The sequence below is a fragment of the Gekko japonicus genome, unplaced genomic scaffold (genome assembly GCF_001447785.1).
Source record: "Gekko japonicus isolate JY-2015 unplaced genomic scaffold, Gekko_japonicus_V1.1 scaffold172, whole genome shotgun sequence".
NCBI lineage: Eukaryota > Metazoa > Chordata > Lepidosauria > Squamata > Gekkonidae > Gekko > Gekko japonicus.
In genome coordinates this window covers 288,208-308,428 of record NW_015162479.1, presented here as the reverse complement: position 1 = coordinate 308,428, position 20,221 = coordinate 288,208, and the positions used below count along the sequence as shown (strand labels likewise).

Sequence of the window (20,221 nt, the reverse complement as noted above, 5' to 3'; positions counted from 1 at the left end):
TATTATTATTATTATTATTATTATTATTATTATTATTATTATTATTATTAGTAGTAGTAGTAGTAGTACTACTAGTAGTAGTAGTGGTATCCTATAGGATGTTCATCACACTTCATTGCAGGCACATCACCACCTTTGCTCTAGCTGTCTTAGCACCCACTTCATCCTCCACAGTTCCTAGGTATACCAAGGTGCTGCTTTGGTACAAGGGTGTAGAGGGTGCTGAGGGGCAATCTCATTGATTTCTTCAGAGAGCTGATATTCCCAGTCCTCCACCAGCTCATCTAACGAGCTGCCAGGGGGCATTGGATCCCGCAGAGCTTCCTGAAGTTGACCAGGGCCCATTTGGCTCTGCAGGCAAGCATAAATGCACTGGCCGCCTAAACAGGGATGGCTTGGTATGCTCAGCTGGACCTTCAGGATGAAGTGGTCAGACCATGGGACTACATCTGTAGCCATCTGATTCACATTTATCCCCATCCCAAAAATCAAATCCAGCATGTGGCCTGCTTGGTGCGTAGGAGTTTCTGTTTTGCCCTTGGTTTTTTGAGGCTCCCCACGCTGGACACAATGGAGGATAAAGAATAAGAATAAGAAAATATTGGATTTATACCCAAACTGGTGTAGACAGCTTTTCAATATTTTTGAAATTTGGGGGTTCTTCTGAGAAGAGGCACCAGCAGCTATGCTGCAAATTCAGTGTCTCTTCCTCAAAAACAGCCCCCCCCCAGATATCCCCAGATAGATTCCCCATTGACTCTGATGGTCCCCATAGGGTATAACAGAGCTGAAAAAAATCAGGATTCCTAAAGAATCCTGAATCCAGATACCATACCAGTATTGGAATTCAGGAAAATCAGGCATACCAAAAATTTTCAGGTCCAATATACCCAAATCCAAAAAAAACCCCAAATATTTTAGGCACAACACTAGACCTTCCTCCTTCCCCTCCTCTGCTTTCCCATTCAGAGAGAACCCTTAGTCCTTGCCTTCCTACCTACCCCTCCACTCTCTCTTTCTCTATTTCTCGGTACCTTAATGATCATATGCAGAGGTCATTTCGGGGGGGGAACGCGGGGGAACACAGTTCCCCCGGGTGAGGTGCAGGGGGCGGGGCACATGACGAAGCCCCGCCCCCTGCTTCTGGCCGCCCCGCATCCAGCCCTCATTCAGCCAGGAGGAGGCAGGAGAAGAGGGAGGATAAGTTCCTTCCTCCCCTCCTCTCCCCACCCCTGCCTGCCTGGGACCAGGGAGGGCCTTGGCGGGGCTTCCTCGCACTCCCGCTGGCCTTGCAAATCCACCGCCGGGCCCCTGATGTCAGGGAATGTGGCATATGCGAATGAGTTATGCTAATGAATTCACCTAGCTCTTTTTCTACGAAATGACCCCTGATCATATGAATACTGAGGGTGGGTTCTGACTTGGACTAGCTCATGGGAGGAAATTAGCATCATTAGGATGGCTTTCACTAGGAATCATCTGATTGTTCTGTTTATTTATTCCCTAAATGCGGGTGTGATTTAATGTGTCATTTAGTTATTCGTAGCTCAGTAATTTTCCAAACACAGTCCGGCCCCGCACGAGACAGCCCAAGCGTGCCTCGTGGGGGCCGCGTTTGCCTCCTCGTGAGGAGGAGTAGCAGGCAGGCTGCGGTGGAGCGTCTGCTCCAACAGTGGGAGTGGAGCCTGGCAGCCTTAATAGGCTTGCTCTGCTCTCCCCCCAGCCAGTTGCTCGCCTCGTCGCTGTTTTCCATGGTTGCCCTTTGCCGTTAAGTTAAGAAGTTAATAATTTAATAAAGTGGCCTTATCTCATCCAACCTTGTTGTCTGACTATTTCTTCCATCTGGGGGGGGGGGCAATATTTTATGTTGCTTTTTCAGTCTGCCTGTGTTTTCCTACCGTAGTTTTCCTTCTCTTCATTTTACAAGTTCAATAAAGATTAAAACTCAAATACTGTCTCTCTCACTGTCCACTACTTTGATTATCTCCCTGAGGCATTGCCCAGGTTTGCATCCATTAAACCACAGACCAAAGGTCCCTTGCACCAGGAACTGGAGGTGCTCATGGATCTACAGGTAACAGTAGATAAACATAGGCTGTGGTCACACGTGCCATTTGGAGTGGAGAGGAAGTACCCCTATTTCCTTCAGAGGAATTTGACTCGCAGTTGCAAGATCACACATCCCCTCGTGCTGCCGGCTCAGCCTGTCACTGTGTGATCAGACGCTGCCATGTGTGAGTGGGTTTTTTTTGCCATTTGTTTCCCATGCGCATAAATGAGGAATTGCACCTCTGTTCCCATGGAGTATGTGATTATGTGCATACTGCTAAGTGTGGGGGGGAATGGCACAGAGTCAAGATGGAATGATCAGACAATCCTGATGGCTTGAGAGCATGCCTGGGCAATCAGACAGGGGAAAATCCATCCATGCAGTATTCCAGTATCCCATCGGCAAGTGTTAGGACCGGACTTTCCCCAGTGTTTTTTAACACCATTTCTGTGGTGGAGCAGCACAGGGTGCTGACGACTGCGGGACCTTTCCCAGATGTTGCTGTCTGATTGTGCCCTTTAGATCCATCAGGCATGCGCAGCTATTTCGGATCTAAAGGCATGTGTGACTGCAACTGTTCTAAAATTCTTGATGTTTTCTCTGATGTGGTGAACAGCCAAATTGTCAAAATGTTAAAATGTAACAATTCTACTAAAATCTGGTTTCTTTGTGGGAAAAGGTGAGATGTACTCCTATGTATACAGTGTGCATGTGAACAGTACAGTTCTGAGATATTTTGTTAATATGGATGCAACTTTGGATTTGCACTAATTAAACTTGGAGTGTCTTATACATTTTCAGGAAAGTGTGGCAGTGGCAGTACATTTACTTTGTGTGGAGAATGTCCCAGGTTAATTCCTGTCATCTCCAATTAAAAGGATTAGGTAGTAGGTGATGTGAAAGACCTGGAATCCTGGAGAACTACATCCAGTCAGAGTAGACAATGTAGGCCTTGACAGGCCAAGTATCTGACACAGTAAATGGCAGCTTTATGTATTCATCACTGAGGAGTGGTAACCTTCTACAGCGAAGTTTGAAGAACTTCAGATTTTGAAAGGAGACATAGGTGAGTGAGATGATTTATTTATAATGATAAAAGATGATTTATTTATAATGATAAAATATTGATAAAGTAAACCTTTCCTTCATTATAGATCAAGCTTTGATAGCTTCTCACTCCATGCATAACTGTTGCTGGTTTAAGCTCTACAAATCTAAGATTAGGTCCTCAAATCTAGGTAGTGACCCACACAACAGCAATAACACATCCGTGGTGAGGCTTTGGTACATGACTGGAAGGAACACTGAGATCTGGACAGAGTGAAAATAAAAAATAAATTTAATGAGTGGAATAATACAAATATCTACCCAGGGAATTAGCAAGTCTAAAACATTCAAATAATATCAAGCATCTAATACTCAACACGGAATACTAAATACTTGCTACATAAGAAGTTACTTCAAGCACCCAAATACTAAGCAAGTTACTCCACTCAAGAGGCCATCCCAAGCATCTCACAAGTCAAGGGCAGTCTAGGAGAAGCTTCTATCCCCAATTAAAGGGCAAGCAACAGAGCTCAAAAATAAAATATGACTTGCAGGCTTGAAAAGAACAAAGGGGACAAAGGTGGGAGTCAAATAAGTATCTTGACTGGTCAAAATATAACAAAGGGTGGTTCAGGATCCTGAGCATCCTGGCTGGCTGGGTGGGGTGTTTGGAGGCATGTTCAGTCTAGTCAAAGGTAGGATTTAATGGGTAGTTCAAACTGCATTAATTTGGAATGTTGGGGGAGCTATTCTAAAGCTGAAAATGAAATGGAGATTTACACAGCTATGAGCATGGATCTTGTCACTGTTTGGCATCAAAATGTGATCAACAGGAAAAGTCATCCAATGAATTTTAACTGATTGTCGCTAGATCTGCAGATTACACAGAACTCTCATTCTATCTTGATATCTGATTCTAGTGTAAGAAGAAGAAGAAAAAGAGATTGGATTTATACCCCGCCCTTCACTTGGAGTCTCAGAGCGGCTTACAAACTCCTTTCCCTTTCCCTGCCCACAACAGACACCCTGTGAGGTGGGTGGGGCTGAGAGAACTCTGACACAAACTGCTCTTTGTCAAGGACAGCTGTGCCAGAGCTTGTGACTGACCCAAGGTCACATCAGCAGGTGCAAGTGGAGGAGTGGGGAATCAAACCCGGTTCTGCCAGATTAGAGTCTGCACACTTAACCACTACACCACACTGGCTGATTTGAGTGAGTTCCTGAGGTAGTAAGGGGATAGATGTGGACAAATAAACTGAAGCTTAATCCAGACCAAGTATTGTGGGTCAGAGAGCTCTTCTAGGATTAGGTTAACACCTTGTTTTGAATGGGGCTTAGGTTTACATTTAGGAGGTTCAGATTTGCTATTTGGAGATACACCTGGATCTAGCCTTGCTGTTGGAAAAGCAGATGTTACAAGCTTAGATTGGCTGTGACCATTCATGAACAGTGAAGATCTCTGACCATGCTTATGTATGACTTGTTAGACTACTGTATTACTTTCAACAGGAGGTTCAGATTTGCTATTTGGAGATACACCTGGATCTAGCCTTGCTGTTGGAAAAGCAGATGTTACAAGCTTAGACTGGCTGTGACCATTCATGTATGGCTTGTTAGACTACTGTATTACTTTCAACATGGGGGTGCCTTTAAAGAATGTATAGAAACTCCAGTGGGCAGCAGCTGGGCTGAAAATGGGTTCTGTTGTGGGGAATATGTCACACTAATCTTAAACCAAATTCCAGTTGGTATAATTTTTTTTCAAGACCCAGTTCAAGGTGCTGCTTTTAACATGCTAGCAGTAGCTTTCTAAGCAGGTCTACCAAGAATCCTTCTCAGGTCTATTTAATGTGACTTAACCCCAAGAAAGTGTTCTTAAGATTGCCCTGCCTTTCCCCTAATATGAAATTGGTTAGTTGTGCCCAGCTGTGTTTGACAGATGTAAAACTGGTGAGCATGCAGAAAGCACCCCAAACTTTAGAACAGTCTATCTCAGAAACTTGAGAACAATTTCTATGGAGTAAGAACACAGAAAAGAAAAGCAGCATATGAAAATGTCCACATCCACACTGGGGAACTCAGCATACACATTTAACTACTTGGAACTGGCAAGTCCATTATGAAAAAAAATAAAATTCTGAAAGTGAATTTGGAGAGTGAAAAAAGAAAGAATACTAGAACTGCAGGATTAGTATGAAATCAATTAATGATTGTTAGTGTCCCTAACTGGAAATAATTTATTTCAGGGACTTCTGTGGTTGTAAATGTATTGTGATTTCAAATTCAAAAATAAACAGTTAAATAAAAATGTAAGTTTCAAGAATACTTTTTCAAGTAAATACATTTATCAGGCTATTTGTAAAATATCAAATTTTATGTTAATTTCTGTGTTTTACGAAGTATTGTTAACTACTTCATACATTCAGACTTCAGGAAGAGCATAATGTTTCAAATACAATCACAACAAAACATGAAATATATTCAAGAGGCTGAAATTTAAAAAGTAACATTGTGATATATTCATATTTACACTAGTTGGATTTAAGCCCCCTTTTTATTAAAAGGGATAATTGCTTATGATGTACAATATAAAACTGAAGCCATCAAATGTACACTTATGTACTGATAACAAACAATGGTGCATGTTTATATAAACACATACATATATCATAGAACTATCTATCGGTAGACAGATAGATATAGATATATACAATATATAATGACATAGTGCATTGCTAGGGATTTACTCCACACATTAGCATATGTGAACAATCTACCCATGATATCAACATCTACCTGCTTGTGATCTTGTATATTGCATAGCTATTGAGAGGGGGGGGGAATCACATGGTCCACTGGCATCCACACCCCTGTTTGTCTTTCAGTTGTCTAGTAATATAATTACATATTATAGTAACAATAAGCTTATGTGATCCAACATGGCATATATGACAGAGTTGGAGTGAAGAAGAACCCAGGGCATGGGACCATTGTTTTTGGCTTAAGGGAACATAATAACAGCAACTTTGCTCAGCCTAAGCAGATCTGAATTTGACCGTTGGCTGCTTGGGACACCTCTTGGGAACTCTATGTATGTTGCCTTGACACAAGAACTGTGGGGTATAAACACAATGAACAATAATTAGCAGCAGCAGCAGCATGGGATATTACCGAATTCCTAGCTAGCCCAATTATCCATGTTTCAGGAGCTGTATCTATATGCTTTGTGTGTCACTAAGATTCCTTACTGGAGGAAGGAATTGCAGGAATTTCCATCTGGGTACAAACACAGCAACTCAGAAACTTGCTGCAGTGGGCAGTCAAGTGACAGCAGAGGGTTCAAGGTACTTTACTGGTCCAGGTATTCCTGCTTCCATACCTTTGCTGCTTGAATCTGAACCAAAATCCTGTGGCAGCTCTGCATGGGCTTTGTTTGGAACCGAGCCACTACAATGAAGGTTTAAGGTATGATCACCTCCTGTGCTACTGCTGGTTGAGCAAGCATGGGCTGGCACTCTTATTTTACCATCCTTAATTAGAAAACCAATTAAATGCCTACATTTGATACTCTGTGTCCTGCTCTCAACCTGAGCAGTTTATTGCTTTGGGAGGTCACCAGATTATGTTTTTTGTGCTCCTAGAATAACTGTCCTTGGATCATTGCCTAAATGCCTACTGTCTCTTCTGGCCACTTAGCTGGCTTCTGTGACAAAGTCTAGGACCTGTTGTTTGCTGCTGATTTTTTCCCAAAGAAATATTCACTATTTTCTGGTTCCTGGTCCCTGCCTGCAAATCTGGACATGACTGACAAGACCAATTGACATCTCTTGGTGATCTTCAATAAATCAATGAACTGTACTTCCAGACGGCCCTGATGAGATTTCTGTTAATGTAATAAAGCAGACTAACAGGTTTTGCCTAGCTTACGTGTAAAAATCTGTTGAGGTCAAGGTATATTAGGAAGTACAATAGGTAACTGCATTTACCATGACAGAATTTGAACTAACTATTTTAACTCCTCTGTAAATGGGTCAAAGATTTCCCAGCACTAAGCAATCATATAAACTGTATTAACATTCAGCCAAAAGAAGTGCAGGCCATATGTTCAAAGAAGCTTAATGAAACTCTAACCTACTTTCCAAAAGAACACCAGTAGTGTATGATAATCTGCAGACTTCTACACCATGTGATACCTTACAGATCTGTAACAGGTTATGAGCCTTGCATCTGCAGGGTCGGAGTGAGTGAGAGACAGAGAGGAAAAGGTCATCCAGATCACAGCTGGGTTCCACATATGGGGAAGCAGCTCAACTAATGAGGACTTTTATTTCCGGACAGCCAACTAAATATTTTTAAATTGATCCAAAGAAGGCCAGCAGTGGGATTTTTTGTGTGTGAAATAAGACACAATATCCTGATTAAAAATGTCTCTTTTGACCAGGATATTGTGGGTCAGTTTACATTTCCAAATTATGTGCTAAGAAAGGGAAAATGCCCCCAGATATAATTGATCTACATATTTATCACATGCTACCCTACTGCTGGGATGAGTTTAAGCACTTAAGAGTTCATGTGGACCAAGAGCTGCCGCTTCCATATTTTAATGCATATTTCTATCCAAGCAGATAGATTATGCCAGTTTAAAGCCTAGCAGAAGTATCTGGAATTTAGATATAGCACAGTCTCACTGTCTATCTTCCTACAGATTAAAATATTAAAGTACTAAGTGGATAGGATCCTGCCAGAATATAAAGAAGGAGGAGGAGGAGGAAGAGGTTGGATTTATACCCTGCCCTTCACTACCTGAAGGAGTCTCAGAATGGCTTATGATCCTTTTCCCTTCCCAGAACAGACACCCTGTGAGGTAGGGGGGCTGAGTGAGCTCTCAAGAACTGCCCTTGAGAGAACAGCTCTGAAAGAATTTATGACTGACCCAAGGTCACACCAGCAGCTGCATGTGGAAGAGTGGGGAATCAAAGTGCACATTCAGAGAAAATAAGATTATGAAAAAAATAGCACAAAAATAGCATTATACGATATCGGAAAGTTAAAATAATGTTTTATTAACACACATTAAAATGTTATCCCCAGCACACACACCCTTAGATTTCCATATGGTTTTACCATACAGTTTCCAGTGATTTCTAGAAAGATGTAGCATCACTTCTAGTTTTTTCCAAGAAGTGACATCACACCATGGCACCACCAAAATCCCTGCCCTCCTGGACCGATAGCACCACCAAAATCCCTGCCCTCCTGGACTCCTGCCCATTGTCAACTGCTGGCCTGCAGCCCTATTTAAGCAGTGCAAATTTGTCTGGTTCAGTCCTTCCCATAAATGCTTATAGAAGATCAATTTCTTCCTTAACATGGTATACTAAACCCTGTCTATCAATACCTCTGTAGTAGGTAATCTTGAAATACAAGTACTTAGTGTTTTTGGCAAATATCACATAGCTTTATAGAACCAGTAGAAGGTATATCATCACCTATAAGCTGTCTCATATTATCTGTCTCATTTGATACGATGCCATAGAACACAACAGGGACCCCTAGAAGTTCCCTGGATCTTCAGGATATGACTTGCTATGGTTTGGGCCTGGATCTTTCTTGTTCCTAGCCCCACTGCTATGGGAAAATCCTCCACAGAGGGGTGAGGCATGCACCTAGCTTTGTGACTATCTTGAGAGTTCATGGGGCAGCTTAAATAAGCTCTGGCTCATTTATTTTAGCTATCTGGTTTAATTATCTCTTTATAATCAATAGGAAAGGATCAAAGTCTTTCCCATTTTTTCCAGCTTCTTGTGTCAGAATTTCTTACGATGTGTTGTATTGATACCTACTGAAAGCATGGGGGATCTTGCATTTTGTATTTCACTTATAGGTAATAATTCCCTTTAATACAGCTTGAAAAATCATGCTGCGCCCAGTCATCAAAGTGACTAAATTCTTTTCCATTTAAAATCTTTACAGTAAAAGAATACAACTACTAGTAATAAAGAGGAAACTACTTTTTCCCTGCCCAGGCTAGCCTGAGCTCATTAGATCTCAGAAGCTAAGCAGGGTCAGCCCTGGCTAATATTTGGATAGGAGACCTCCAAGCAATACCAGGGTCGCTACGTGAGCAGCCTTGCTCTGTCAGAGGAAGGCTTTCAGTTGCCAACTCTGGGTTGGAAAATGCCAAGAGATTTATGGGCAGAGCCTGGGGAGGGGACAGTTTGGGGAGGGGAGGGACTTCACTGGAGTATAATGCCATATATTCCACCCTTCAAAGCTTCCATTTCCTCCAGAGCCCTGATCTCTGTAGTCAGGGGATCAGTTGTAACTCCAGGAGATCTACAGGTCCCATCTGGAGGCTGGCATCCCTAGCAGAGGCTTGCTCTTTAAGAAGAAGAATACAGCTTCCATCAGACTTGGCAAATAGAAGTCTTCAGAACTAACAAAAAATTTATTATGAATTTGTTCTAGTGGGAATTTCTTTGGGCAAAAGAACCTTTCATCTCATATATATTGTCCTAGAAGATGCCACTTGTTAGGCAAGAGTATTGCAGGCTTTCTTTGCTTGCTACTGACCTAAATGAGGGTGTCATTGGATGACTTCAATAACAAACAGCTGCAGATGTTTCTTCTTTCCTGCCAGCAAAAGCTGGAGCTAAAATTAAATGCTTGTTTCTGGAGCCATTAGGGCTTTCGTTTTAAATTATAGTCCATTTAGCCATATTTTTGAATAAATCAAACAGCACTGACAATGCAATTTCTTTATCTTCAAAACCAATCTTGCTCAGCCAAATGTTTCCCTAATTAGAGTGCCTATGTTGAACAGATGATAAAAATGTCAAGTGCTCTAAGATAAAGAAATAGAAGCATGAGCAGTGTCTAATCAAAGCACTTCCCCCTTCCACAAAAGTACATCTGCACTATTTTTTTTAAACTGCCAGCACACACAACTTCAGTATTCAAATTGAGCTTCAGCACATGTCTATGATTGATGTTTGCTTCTCAGGATCTGAAAAGGATGGGGAATAATAACTCTTTCCTGTATTGCTTGTATTTCTTCTGCCTCCCATGATGTCTTTCTGTGATTATTTTGACTTTACTGGCCTTATAATTATGATGACACATTGTGATGATTGGGTGTTTATCTCTATTATCCACGGAAGAGTCAGCATTGTCAAGTAGATGAGGCTGGGCTTGGATGAGTGAAATTCCAATTCAATTCCTGTACAGTTGTGCACTCAGTGCATGCTCTTGGACAAGTCCCTTTCTCTTAGTGTTGCCAGCCATCAGCTGGCAACCCGTGGGAAGGGGGCAGAGATGTGGGGAATGATGAAAATACCCATAATTGATAATTGATATCATTTCACCAGTGTGGTGTTGGCATGATGCTCTAGGATTTGGACAAAACACTATGGTTTTACACCACCTTTTTCAAAAGAATTTTCCCCAACACAGAGGGAAACCTGGCTTCAGTACCTTCTCTCCATTTAACCCCTCTGTAGTGTGGGCCAAATCCCACTCTGAGCTCCTTGACGAGCTGGTGTGGCACAGTGACTGTCCATGAAGTACCTGGTTTGCAGAGCTCAGATGGAATTGGGGTGTGTGTGCTTTTCATGCTTATTTATACCCTTGAGAGGAAACCCTCTACACTCAGACATTTTTCACACCACTTAGTATAAGTGTGCAAAAATGATTGCAAATGAATGATTTTTACAGAAAAAGCAGGAATACATTGCCAGCTTGGAGGCAGCTAAGCCTTCATATTGTGATGAACATCCTAATGAGCATCATATTTGTACTGAAAGTAATTCAATAAGAAGAATGACATCATAATTCATACATGCTTTTGGTACTTAATCCCGTGATTGTTTATAATTGTAGTAATTTTTTTAAAAAACCACTGGTTGTGTCCCACAGCTCTTTTAAATTTTGGATTTTTTTTTTTAGATTGTGGTTTTGTCATTGTGTTTAAATGCTCAAGTGGGAGATAAATGTTAAGAATAAATTACATACCTGGATATGCATTTGTAAGCCTTTCTGAATATGGATCTATGACACATTACTGTCAATGGGATACATATTTGGATATGGATCTAAGTATGAGGCAATGACTGCATGGTAACAAGGAGAAGTTCATATACCTAGGAATAAAGCAGAGTGGCTGTGAACGGGAACAAAAGAAGGGAAGAATGGAAGGTGTTACGATATGAGCCTAAAAGGTAAGGATTTTTAATGGAGGTTTGCTCTACTCGTGTCAGTTCTCTTGATTTTTAAAAAATTTAAATGTGGTTGTAGTGACGGGGTGCTGCATCTAGAATCTTTTAGAAGGCATTGCAAGGCTGTTTTATTTATTAGGGCTTTTAATGGAGTATAGACTGTAAGCATTTTAGGAGGATGAAAATTATTGGGAGTTTTATTGGTTTTGGTATTTTTTAGAAAGGGGATGTGAGCTTTGTTGTGCCTTAGAGAAAGGTGGAGTATAAATAAATGAATGAATGAATGAATGAATGAATGAATGAATGAATGAATGAATGGTTGTTCCCTCTTATCAAGGCCCTGTCTTGTTCATAGCTTTCTTTTACCTGGGTAGGGACAGAAAGTCCAAGTGGCTCTTTTCAGTGGTTGCTGGCCATGACTACAATCCCCAGAAGCAGTACAATATGGCACAGGTCTGTGACATTACAAGATACACATGACATCATTACTAGCTGAGACAGAACTCTCAGAAAGCAGGGAGCTATTTTCCCCAAACACTGACCGAGAGATCATACATGGCCCAGCCAATTCCAAAGCAAGCTGAGCAGAATTTGCCCATCACTGCCTGTGATATAACTCTATAAGGCAGAAATCTGTGTTGTTGTTTTGCTTGTTTCTTCTTTGCTGGTCACTGTTCTTGCTTGCATACCCACTGCTTGCTTTCAATCTGAGACATTATTTCCTTGGCTTTTCACAGTTGACCCAGAATGTGCACATACTGTAGATGACACATCAGACTACCTGTACTGGATGTTTTAGCTCAGTTAAGTTAGTCTTTTGGGGATTCTTGAACACCTGCCAGTACAGCTCATGTTCTGTTTGCCATTCATGCCAAGGGGCCATTTTTTTTTCAACAATCACTTGCACTGTTTACAAACTGTTTACAGACAGTTTGAGCAGGTTCATTTGATTACATTTTATGTATTTAAGCAGTGCAGTACAGTGCAATTGGCAGCATTCTTGCAGTATGTGCACAGTTATTGAAATACAGAATGAGCAAATCAATTAGTCAGCCTGTTAGTATAAATAAATACACTTTAAAAAAACATAAACTGTTTGATGTTTGTTTAAATCTGTGTTACTGAGTTTATTCCACACATACATTTTTGCTCAGTCTTGTGGGAAGAGTAGTCTCCCACCTCATTCAGTTTTCTGTCCCAACCATCCATGACCCTGAGGTAGAATTGATGTCACCTACTAAACAGATGCAACCCGTCCTGCAAGGCAAGGAAATGAAACTCCACCAACGCAGTTGGTGGTGGTTCGAGATAGGCAAACTGATATGTTGATTGGCTCATTAGTGACTGTGGCCATTACATGTGGTATGTTTCCCTATCAAACATGTTTGTCACAAAGTTACAGGTATTTCCAGTTAGCCCCTTTACTCCAAGTTGGAGCCGGGGAATGGTAGTTATTCAGGATTCCATGACTTGAAGTGCAAAGATGTGATCTAGCATGGAAAAACAAGCTGCCCATTTTCTGGCCAAAAGTTGTACCTCTTCACCCTTGATAGTGCAGCAACCTTAACTGCTGTCTCCTACTCCAAATTCCACATCAGTCACACAGCGTCACTTTAAAAAATGGGGAATAAATCACTTGAATGGAACCTCATTACAATATAGAAGTCTTGGTAGATATAGGAGATTATCAGATGAGCTGAAGGTATTTCTGCTGTTAAGAACATAAGCGAAGTCATGTTGGATCAGGCCAATGGGCCATTCAGTCCAACACTCTGTGTCACAGAGTGACCAAAACCCAGGTGCCATCAGGAGATCCACTGGTGGGGCCAGATGTTTCAGAAGTAGCTTCTACTAAATATACCAAATAGTACAGGATAATGGATAAAGTAATTCAAAATCCAGAGATGGGCTTACAACTGCATGTTCTAAGGTAAAGGTATAATTTTATGGATAGAAACCATATCAAAGAGGAACAACTGACTTAGAGCCATACTATATGTCAAGCCTATCAGACCTGTAAGTGTTTGCATTGTTTAGTTAGTAAGTCTTAGAAGAATCACGTGAGTAGAACAGGTAACTCTGATACAACCACCTGTTAACAATGACCCGTTGTTACAACTTAGTGCAGCTGGATACTGTCAAACCTCAGCATGACTAAGGGAAATCTTGACAGCCAAAGATCTAGATCACCACGTGTCAACCACTAATTAGGGTAGTAATTACATGACAGCTGAGCTACTATTTAGTAGGAAGCAAGCAGGCAGCTAGAGACTAGCTAGAAAAGCCAGAGAGAGCCAGAAGCTGAGTCTGGACGCTAGGAACTGTGTGCATCTGCTCAAAGTTATGCTGGAGTGAAAGGCCAGGATGTATGCAGGAGAATTACAGCACCCTTCCAGGAGAGATGGACAGTAACCTTGGTCTAGGACTGTTACATTGGGAGGAGGCAAGACTATTCCCTGGCACAAAGCCCAGCTACTACAGTATTGCTACTGAGGACTATCTACTCAAGGTTAAGTAACTAGAGAGTTAGGTTTCTTTGTTTTGTTTGTCTTTGTACACTCGTCTTTTCCCTTACATTGCTTGTGGTTTTAACTGTCATTGTTCTTTGCAACAAATATATATTTTTATAATTAGACAGAGTCAATGACCAATCCATTGCGCCTTCGGAAACGCTCAGGCTATTAGAAAAGATAAGCTACCAAACTATCTCAGTTTATTCACTATTGTGCTGGTTGAAATGACCCTGATAAAGGTAAAATTGCCCAGGGTCTCTAAGGCAGCCCTAAGCTTGGGCGGTAGCACAGAGATGGCAAGGCGGGGTCGTGACACTATATGTTACATTTATCACTTGTTTACCCTTGTTTTCCTGTGTTCTCCAAAGCCACACAGCAACTGTGGGAAACTACTTCTAAAAAAGAAGAAGGACATCCCAAGTGGGCTCTGAATGGCAGTGGGGGGAGGGGTCCTGCTCCCCCCACTATTTTATCATGCAAAACACACACTAATGGGGGGCTTTTCACCAATTTTGCTGTTCCACATGCACATATACTTTATGTAGAGCAGCAAAATTGGTGAAATAACTCCCCCCAGTGTGGTTTTCATGAAAGAAACTGCTTGGCGGGGGGAGGGAGGAGCTCTTCCTCCATTCATGCTGCTCTTCTGAGCCTGTTTGGGCTCTCTCTCTCTCTCTCTTTTGAGGCAGTTCACCATTGCTGTGAGGCTGCAGGGAACAAAGAAAAACAAGTGAAAAAATAACATAGGTCCCGGTCACACGGAGGTTTTGGCCCGGGAGAGGAATGGATCGGGGGCGCAGCAAATGGGTGCGATCTCACCGCAACATCTGGGAAGCGGAGCGCACCCGTCCCCGATCCATCCCTAAAGATGGAAAACCCACTGCAAAAAAGAACCTCCTACAGAGGAGGTCTTACCAGGAACGCCGCATCGAGCACAGCCATGGGATTGCCGGTGCGCCCGTCGTCCAGAGCAATCCAGGCTCCCGGTCAAACTGCGCATGCGCACACATGCGCAGTTCGGCTCCTGTGTCTTTCCTTCAGTGGCTCCCCCCCCCCGGCATCTGATAGTGCCAGGGAGGAACTGCGCAGCAGCTCAGGGGATCTATGTGATCCCGCCGCCGCATGTCTCTTTTGGTGCAACTTTCAAAAGACCCCCCCTTTGTCCTCGCTCCCCCCCCCCCCCCCGTGTGGCAGGGGCCAATAGTTTGGCTCTTAGTGTAGGTTGCATGTTTACATTCTAGGGGAATGCTTGGTCAAAGTAGGGAACCACCTATTCACAGATGGCACATGGATGGGGGAAATAAAAATGAAAGGAAAATGCCTAACACCACAATGTAAGGATGAAAAACTAGGCCAAGTCTGGTTCCTTGAGGATTGTCATCTGGAAAGGGAAATATGAAAAGGGTTGAAAGTGCCACCTTCTCAAAGATTCTTGTTGGAATGAAGACATGCCAACAATAGTCTGCAATATGACAGCTGATGCTGGCAAATTGGCTGGTGTTACTGAAATGTACTCACTGTGCATTTAGATTAGATCATAATAATTTCAGTTGGTATATGCTTCTGTCATCTGTTCAGTTTTATGGCTTGCTAGCTCTCATCTTACATATAAACTAGGTAACTTACCACATATCTAGATATGAATAATTTGCTATCTGGACAGGCAAACTGGATGACATGCAGTTACATCATCACTATTTGGAACAAACAATTTTTGGGGAGCAAATATAATATTTTATCAGGTTAAATTGCTGATTTGCCTAGAGTTTTGAAAAGCTGTGTCATGCAGGAGGCACAGGCAGGAACACCAGACTCATTCAGATGCTCACACAAAGCCCAGTCCCAGAAGTCCACAAGCCAAAAGTGCACAAGCCAGAGAATTGTTACCAGAAGTGGTAAAGCAGAGAACATAGGCAGGAGGTTCAAGGGTCATCTACAAGCCAGAGAATCACAAAGTCAAAGTCCCAAGCCAGCCCAGGGTCACACACAGAAAGCAAGGTCACAGAGTCCAGCAGAATGACTTGTTGTTTCCACTCCCAGTCCTAGTTTTATAGGCACTTCCCAACAGGCCATTGTTAGCAGCCAGCTGCTTGGTAGTACTGCTGCAACTACTCCAGGCTGTCATTAGCAAGCAGCTGACAACAGGCCAGAAGACATGCACTCTGCCTCATTCTTTCTCCTTGCTTGCAGCTCCCTTCTAAGCTTCTGCCTCCGGCACTCAAAGGGTGGCGGTGAGCTTGGTGGACTGGTTTTAATCACTTGAGTCTCACCTGCTGCATCAGAGCTGGGTGGTGGCTGTGGATCAAGTGTTGGTGGTGAGTCTTGGTCAGCCTGTAGTTCATCAACCTGCTTGGTGGCTTCTGCTGACTCAGAGCCAGCCACGTGTGGCTCCCCTTCTCCTGAGGAGTCCTCGTCCCCTGAGGACTTCATGCTGAGCTCAGGCTGACCCATGATAAGCAGTTTGCATTGTGACATATTAGAACCCACAGAAATACTATAAAGTTGCAATCAGCCAACCAACCAGGTATCTGGCAGGTCACAGCACATAATTGATGGACTGCTGTCAACATCATGGGTCACAAGTTTTGGAAATGTAGGAAGAAAATGGCAATGTGAAAAGAGGGAAAGTAGAACCGAAGGGCAGTTACTGAAATATATTGGCTAAAGTTCAACCAATATATTTCAGTGATTGCCCTTCAGTTCTGCTTTCCCTCCTTTCATATTGCCATTTTCTTCCTCCATTTCCACAACTTGTGACCCATGACGTTGACAGCAGTCCATCATTTATGCACTGTGACCTGCCAGATACCTGGTTGGTTGGCTGATTGCAACTTGATGGGTCACAAATTGTGAGGCATACCCTACAGCCTTTTCAGTTCACCTGTCTGCTTCCCTCAGCATAGACAATTGACTGGAGGTTGAAGGCAATGTATACTCCTTCAAATGACACTTAGTTATAATGGTAGATGTACCTACATTTAAGATATGCTTAATGAAGTTAAGGCCTTTTCAAACATGAGGCTTAGTTGGATTCTTATGCAAAGGTGATACTCTTAACGCTCACCAGAAAAGTCAAATAACAAAGGCCTGGTTCATGCATGCAGGGGGATAAGGTAGCAGAGTCTTGAAGAGGTGGAATGGACTGAACCACTTCTGACTGTATGTGCAGAATCACACTTTTAAATGCTTTTAAATGTTGAAAAAACTCCTTGCAAACAGAAAACCGACATGACAACCATGAGAAGAGGTAGATTCTTTCTCCCCATTATACTACTTTTTTTTTGCATGAAAGTTTTTGTGCAACAAAACACCAAAAGGTAGAATTTACCAGCTACAGTCTGAAGTCATGCAGACCATTCTACCACTCAGGACTCCGAGACCACATCGCCACCACTCTCTGCTTTGTTTGTCAACTAGTCCTATGAGTTGTTTAGCCTGTGATACACATTAAAACCACTATCACTATGCAGTGAGTCTGTTGGCATGCGTTGGGACACTTAGCATTGTCACTGCGGATTTCCTTTAGCCTGTTTAACTTTTATTTACTGAAGATGATTCATGAAAAGGAAAAAGTGGCCTGACTCATGAATCCCAGGCTGACTTTGTAGAGTTGGAAGACAACAAATCTTTTTCCCCCCTCATTAACTGAGAAAACTGGTCTGGAAACTACTGAAATATAATGAGCAACACTGAAGTTTCCTGGCCAAGTACAACTAAACTTCAAAGCTTTAATTTCCCTGGGCCTCCATTTCTCCACATTCTTGACTAGGTTGCAATGCTTCATTTGCTTGACAAACCAACTGTATTATTTTTGCTATCCCACAAAAGCTTCCTTCCACACACTGGCCATAGACAGGAAATAGCTTTAAAATGTCTTCAATAATGTGCTATTGCTTGCAGGCTCATGATAACTAATATGTACAGTATGAGAAATCATTTGACATCTTTGAAATGTTAATACTCTACTTATATTTTGAATCCACTGTGATTATTTCTGAATTGTTAACTCTGCTATCAAAAGTCCACTTGGACTTATTGGTCCAGCACAAATGATTCCTAAAGGCCTCTTTGCACATCATGCCATCCATGACAAGGCTATTTGAAATAACTCCCTCATGATAGCTTTTACATGCTGTGATTTCTTGCATTATATGGGGAATTTTGCATACTACACAATAGAAATTCCTGCCAATGAATGGTGGTGATAGCATAGCCAGATATACTATACATTTTGGCCACAAGGTAAGTAAACTACCACACACAAATTATTTCAACCTATTCCCAAATGTCAGAATAATGGATAGATTAACTGAGTGAGGGATCCAGCCATTTATTACAGACATGTAAGATAATAGAAACACCACAAACACTAAAATCACAGTATTACTAGTGAACAAGATAATGATCTGAGCACTGCAAAAATGCATGTATTTATATATTCAGCAATTAATGATACACATCAACAATGGGTTTGGTTTTGTTTTGTTTTGTTATGTTTTATTTGCACTTACCAACCTCCACAACACTAGAACAGTTGGGGTCTGTGAAGCCATCAGGACACTCACAAGAATAGAAGTCATCTCCCAACCCTGACAGACAAATGCCTCCATTTTCACAAGGGTTGGAGTCACACACATCTCCTGTGAATTAAACAAAGGGTCTCTTTCAGTCTTTGGAATATATCATTCTAGAGGAATATACTATCCTAGGCCGGGCTTTTTTTCTGGGGGAACGCACCGGAATGAAGTTCTGGAACCTCTTTGGCAAAATTATTTTTAAAATGTTTAAAGGTTCATGAGTTTTCAGTACACAGATTGAAATGTTCATTTCCCTCTTGAGAGTTCTGGCACCACTTTCCCCCAAAGAAGAAGAAGAAGAAGGATTGGATTTATACCCCGCCCTTCACTACCCAAAGGTGTCTCAGGGCGGCTTACAAACTCCTTTCCCTTCCCCTCCCCACAACAGACACCCTGTGAGGTAGGTGGGGCCGAGAGAGCTTTTGACAGAAACTGCTCTTTTTCAAGGACAGCTCTTATCAGAACTACGGCTTGCCCAAGGTCATCCAGTCAGGTGCAAGTGGAGGAGTGGGGAATCAAACCCGGCTCTCCCAGATTATCCGAGCACTTAACCACTACACCAAAAGCACCCTGGTTCCAGGGAAATATGTCGTTATAGATATATTCAGGGGTCATTTCGTAGAAAAAGAGCTAGGGGAACTCATTAGCATAACTCATTAGCATATGCCACACCCCCTGACATCAGGGGCCCGGCGGTGGACCTGCAAGGCCAGCGGGAGTGCGAGGAAGCCCCGCCAAGGCCCTCCCTGGCCCTAGGCAGGCAGGGGTGGGGAGAGGTGGGGAGGAAGCAACTTACCCTCCCTCTTCTCCTGCCTCCTCCTGGCTGAATGAGGGCTGGAAGCGAGGCGGCCGGAAGCAGGGGGCGGGGCTTTGTCATGTGCCCCGCCCCCCTGCACCTCACCTGGGGGAACTGCGTTCCCCCCACGTTCCCCCCCGAAATGACCTCTGGATATATTGTTAATATTGTTAATATGGGTGATTGCCAAAGCAAGCTTGTCATTGTTCTCCCAGACAACAAAATATATAACATTAAAATGCTCTGAAGTGTTCTATTGATGTATTTTCATTAATGGAAAAAAGCCACGACCAAAAGGTGAGTTCCCTTCAATGAATGATGGCACTTAAAGATGGATTCTTACCAAGACCATCACAATTAACTAGGACAGACTGATGATTACTCTCTCTCTGATGCTAACCCACAACCCCTAGATACTAATCTTGAAATTTAAAACCATAATTAAGAATACAATAAATCTACCTATTCATGGAGACACTGATGCAGTTTATTGATAAAGAGGAAGTCCAACATTTACCCTGGCAAATTCTAACTGGTTGCCATTGTTTCCTGATACAAGCCATCACCATTGCCTTAAGGCTTTTTGCTCTGTCAGGGGGCAGGAAAGCCATATCCACAGGGAGTCCAGAGAAGCACCAATAAACTGAACATTCTGAGACGGCTTGAGCCAAGACTTCTCCAAATTCAGTACTAGACCCAAGTCTGTGCAGGTATTTATTTATTTATTTATTAGATTTTATCCCGCCCTCCCCGAATGGGCTCAGCGTGGCTAACAACAGAGGGAAATGCCATAACAAACAGTTAAAACAGCATAAAAACAGCATAATTAAATAAAGTGCGGTGCTCTAGAAGTTAAATCTTATTACTCCAAGATGGGTTCCACAAGATGATAACCTTGTGAATTTGGTCAGACAATAATTCATGGCTGTGTGTAACTATCAGCCAGTCACCCTAGTAAGGGTGCACAACCACAACAGCCATACATTTAATGAAAACTCTTGGAGTGGTAGCTAACCCAAAGGGAG

At 42.4% G+C, this 20,221-nt stretch overlaps 1 protein-coding gene across 1 annotated transcript in view; it reads right to left on the bottom strand.

Annotated features, from left to right (window-relative positions):
* The window catches only part of EDIL3 (EGF-like repeats and discoidin I-like domains 3), a 344,300-nt gene that overhangs the window by 259,583 nt on the left and 64,496 nt on the right, over positions 1-20,221 (bottom strand). Inside the window, exon 3 of the mRNA XM_015405823.1 lies at positions 18,335-18,463. Within this exon, the coding sequence (XP_015261309.1) occupies positions 18,335-18,463 (129 nt within the window). The remainder of the gene's footprint in view (positions 1-18,334; positions 18,464-20,221) is intronic.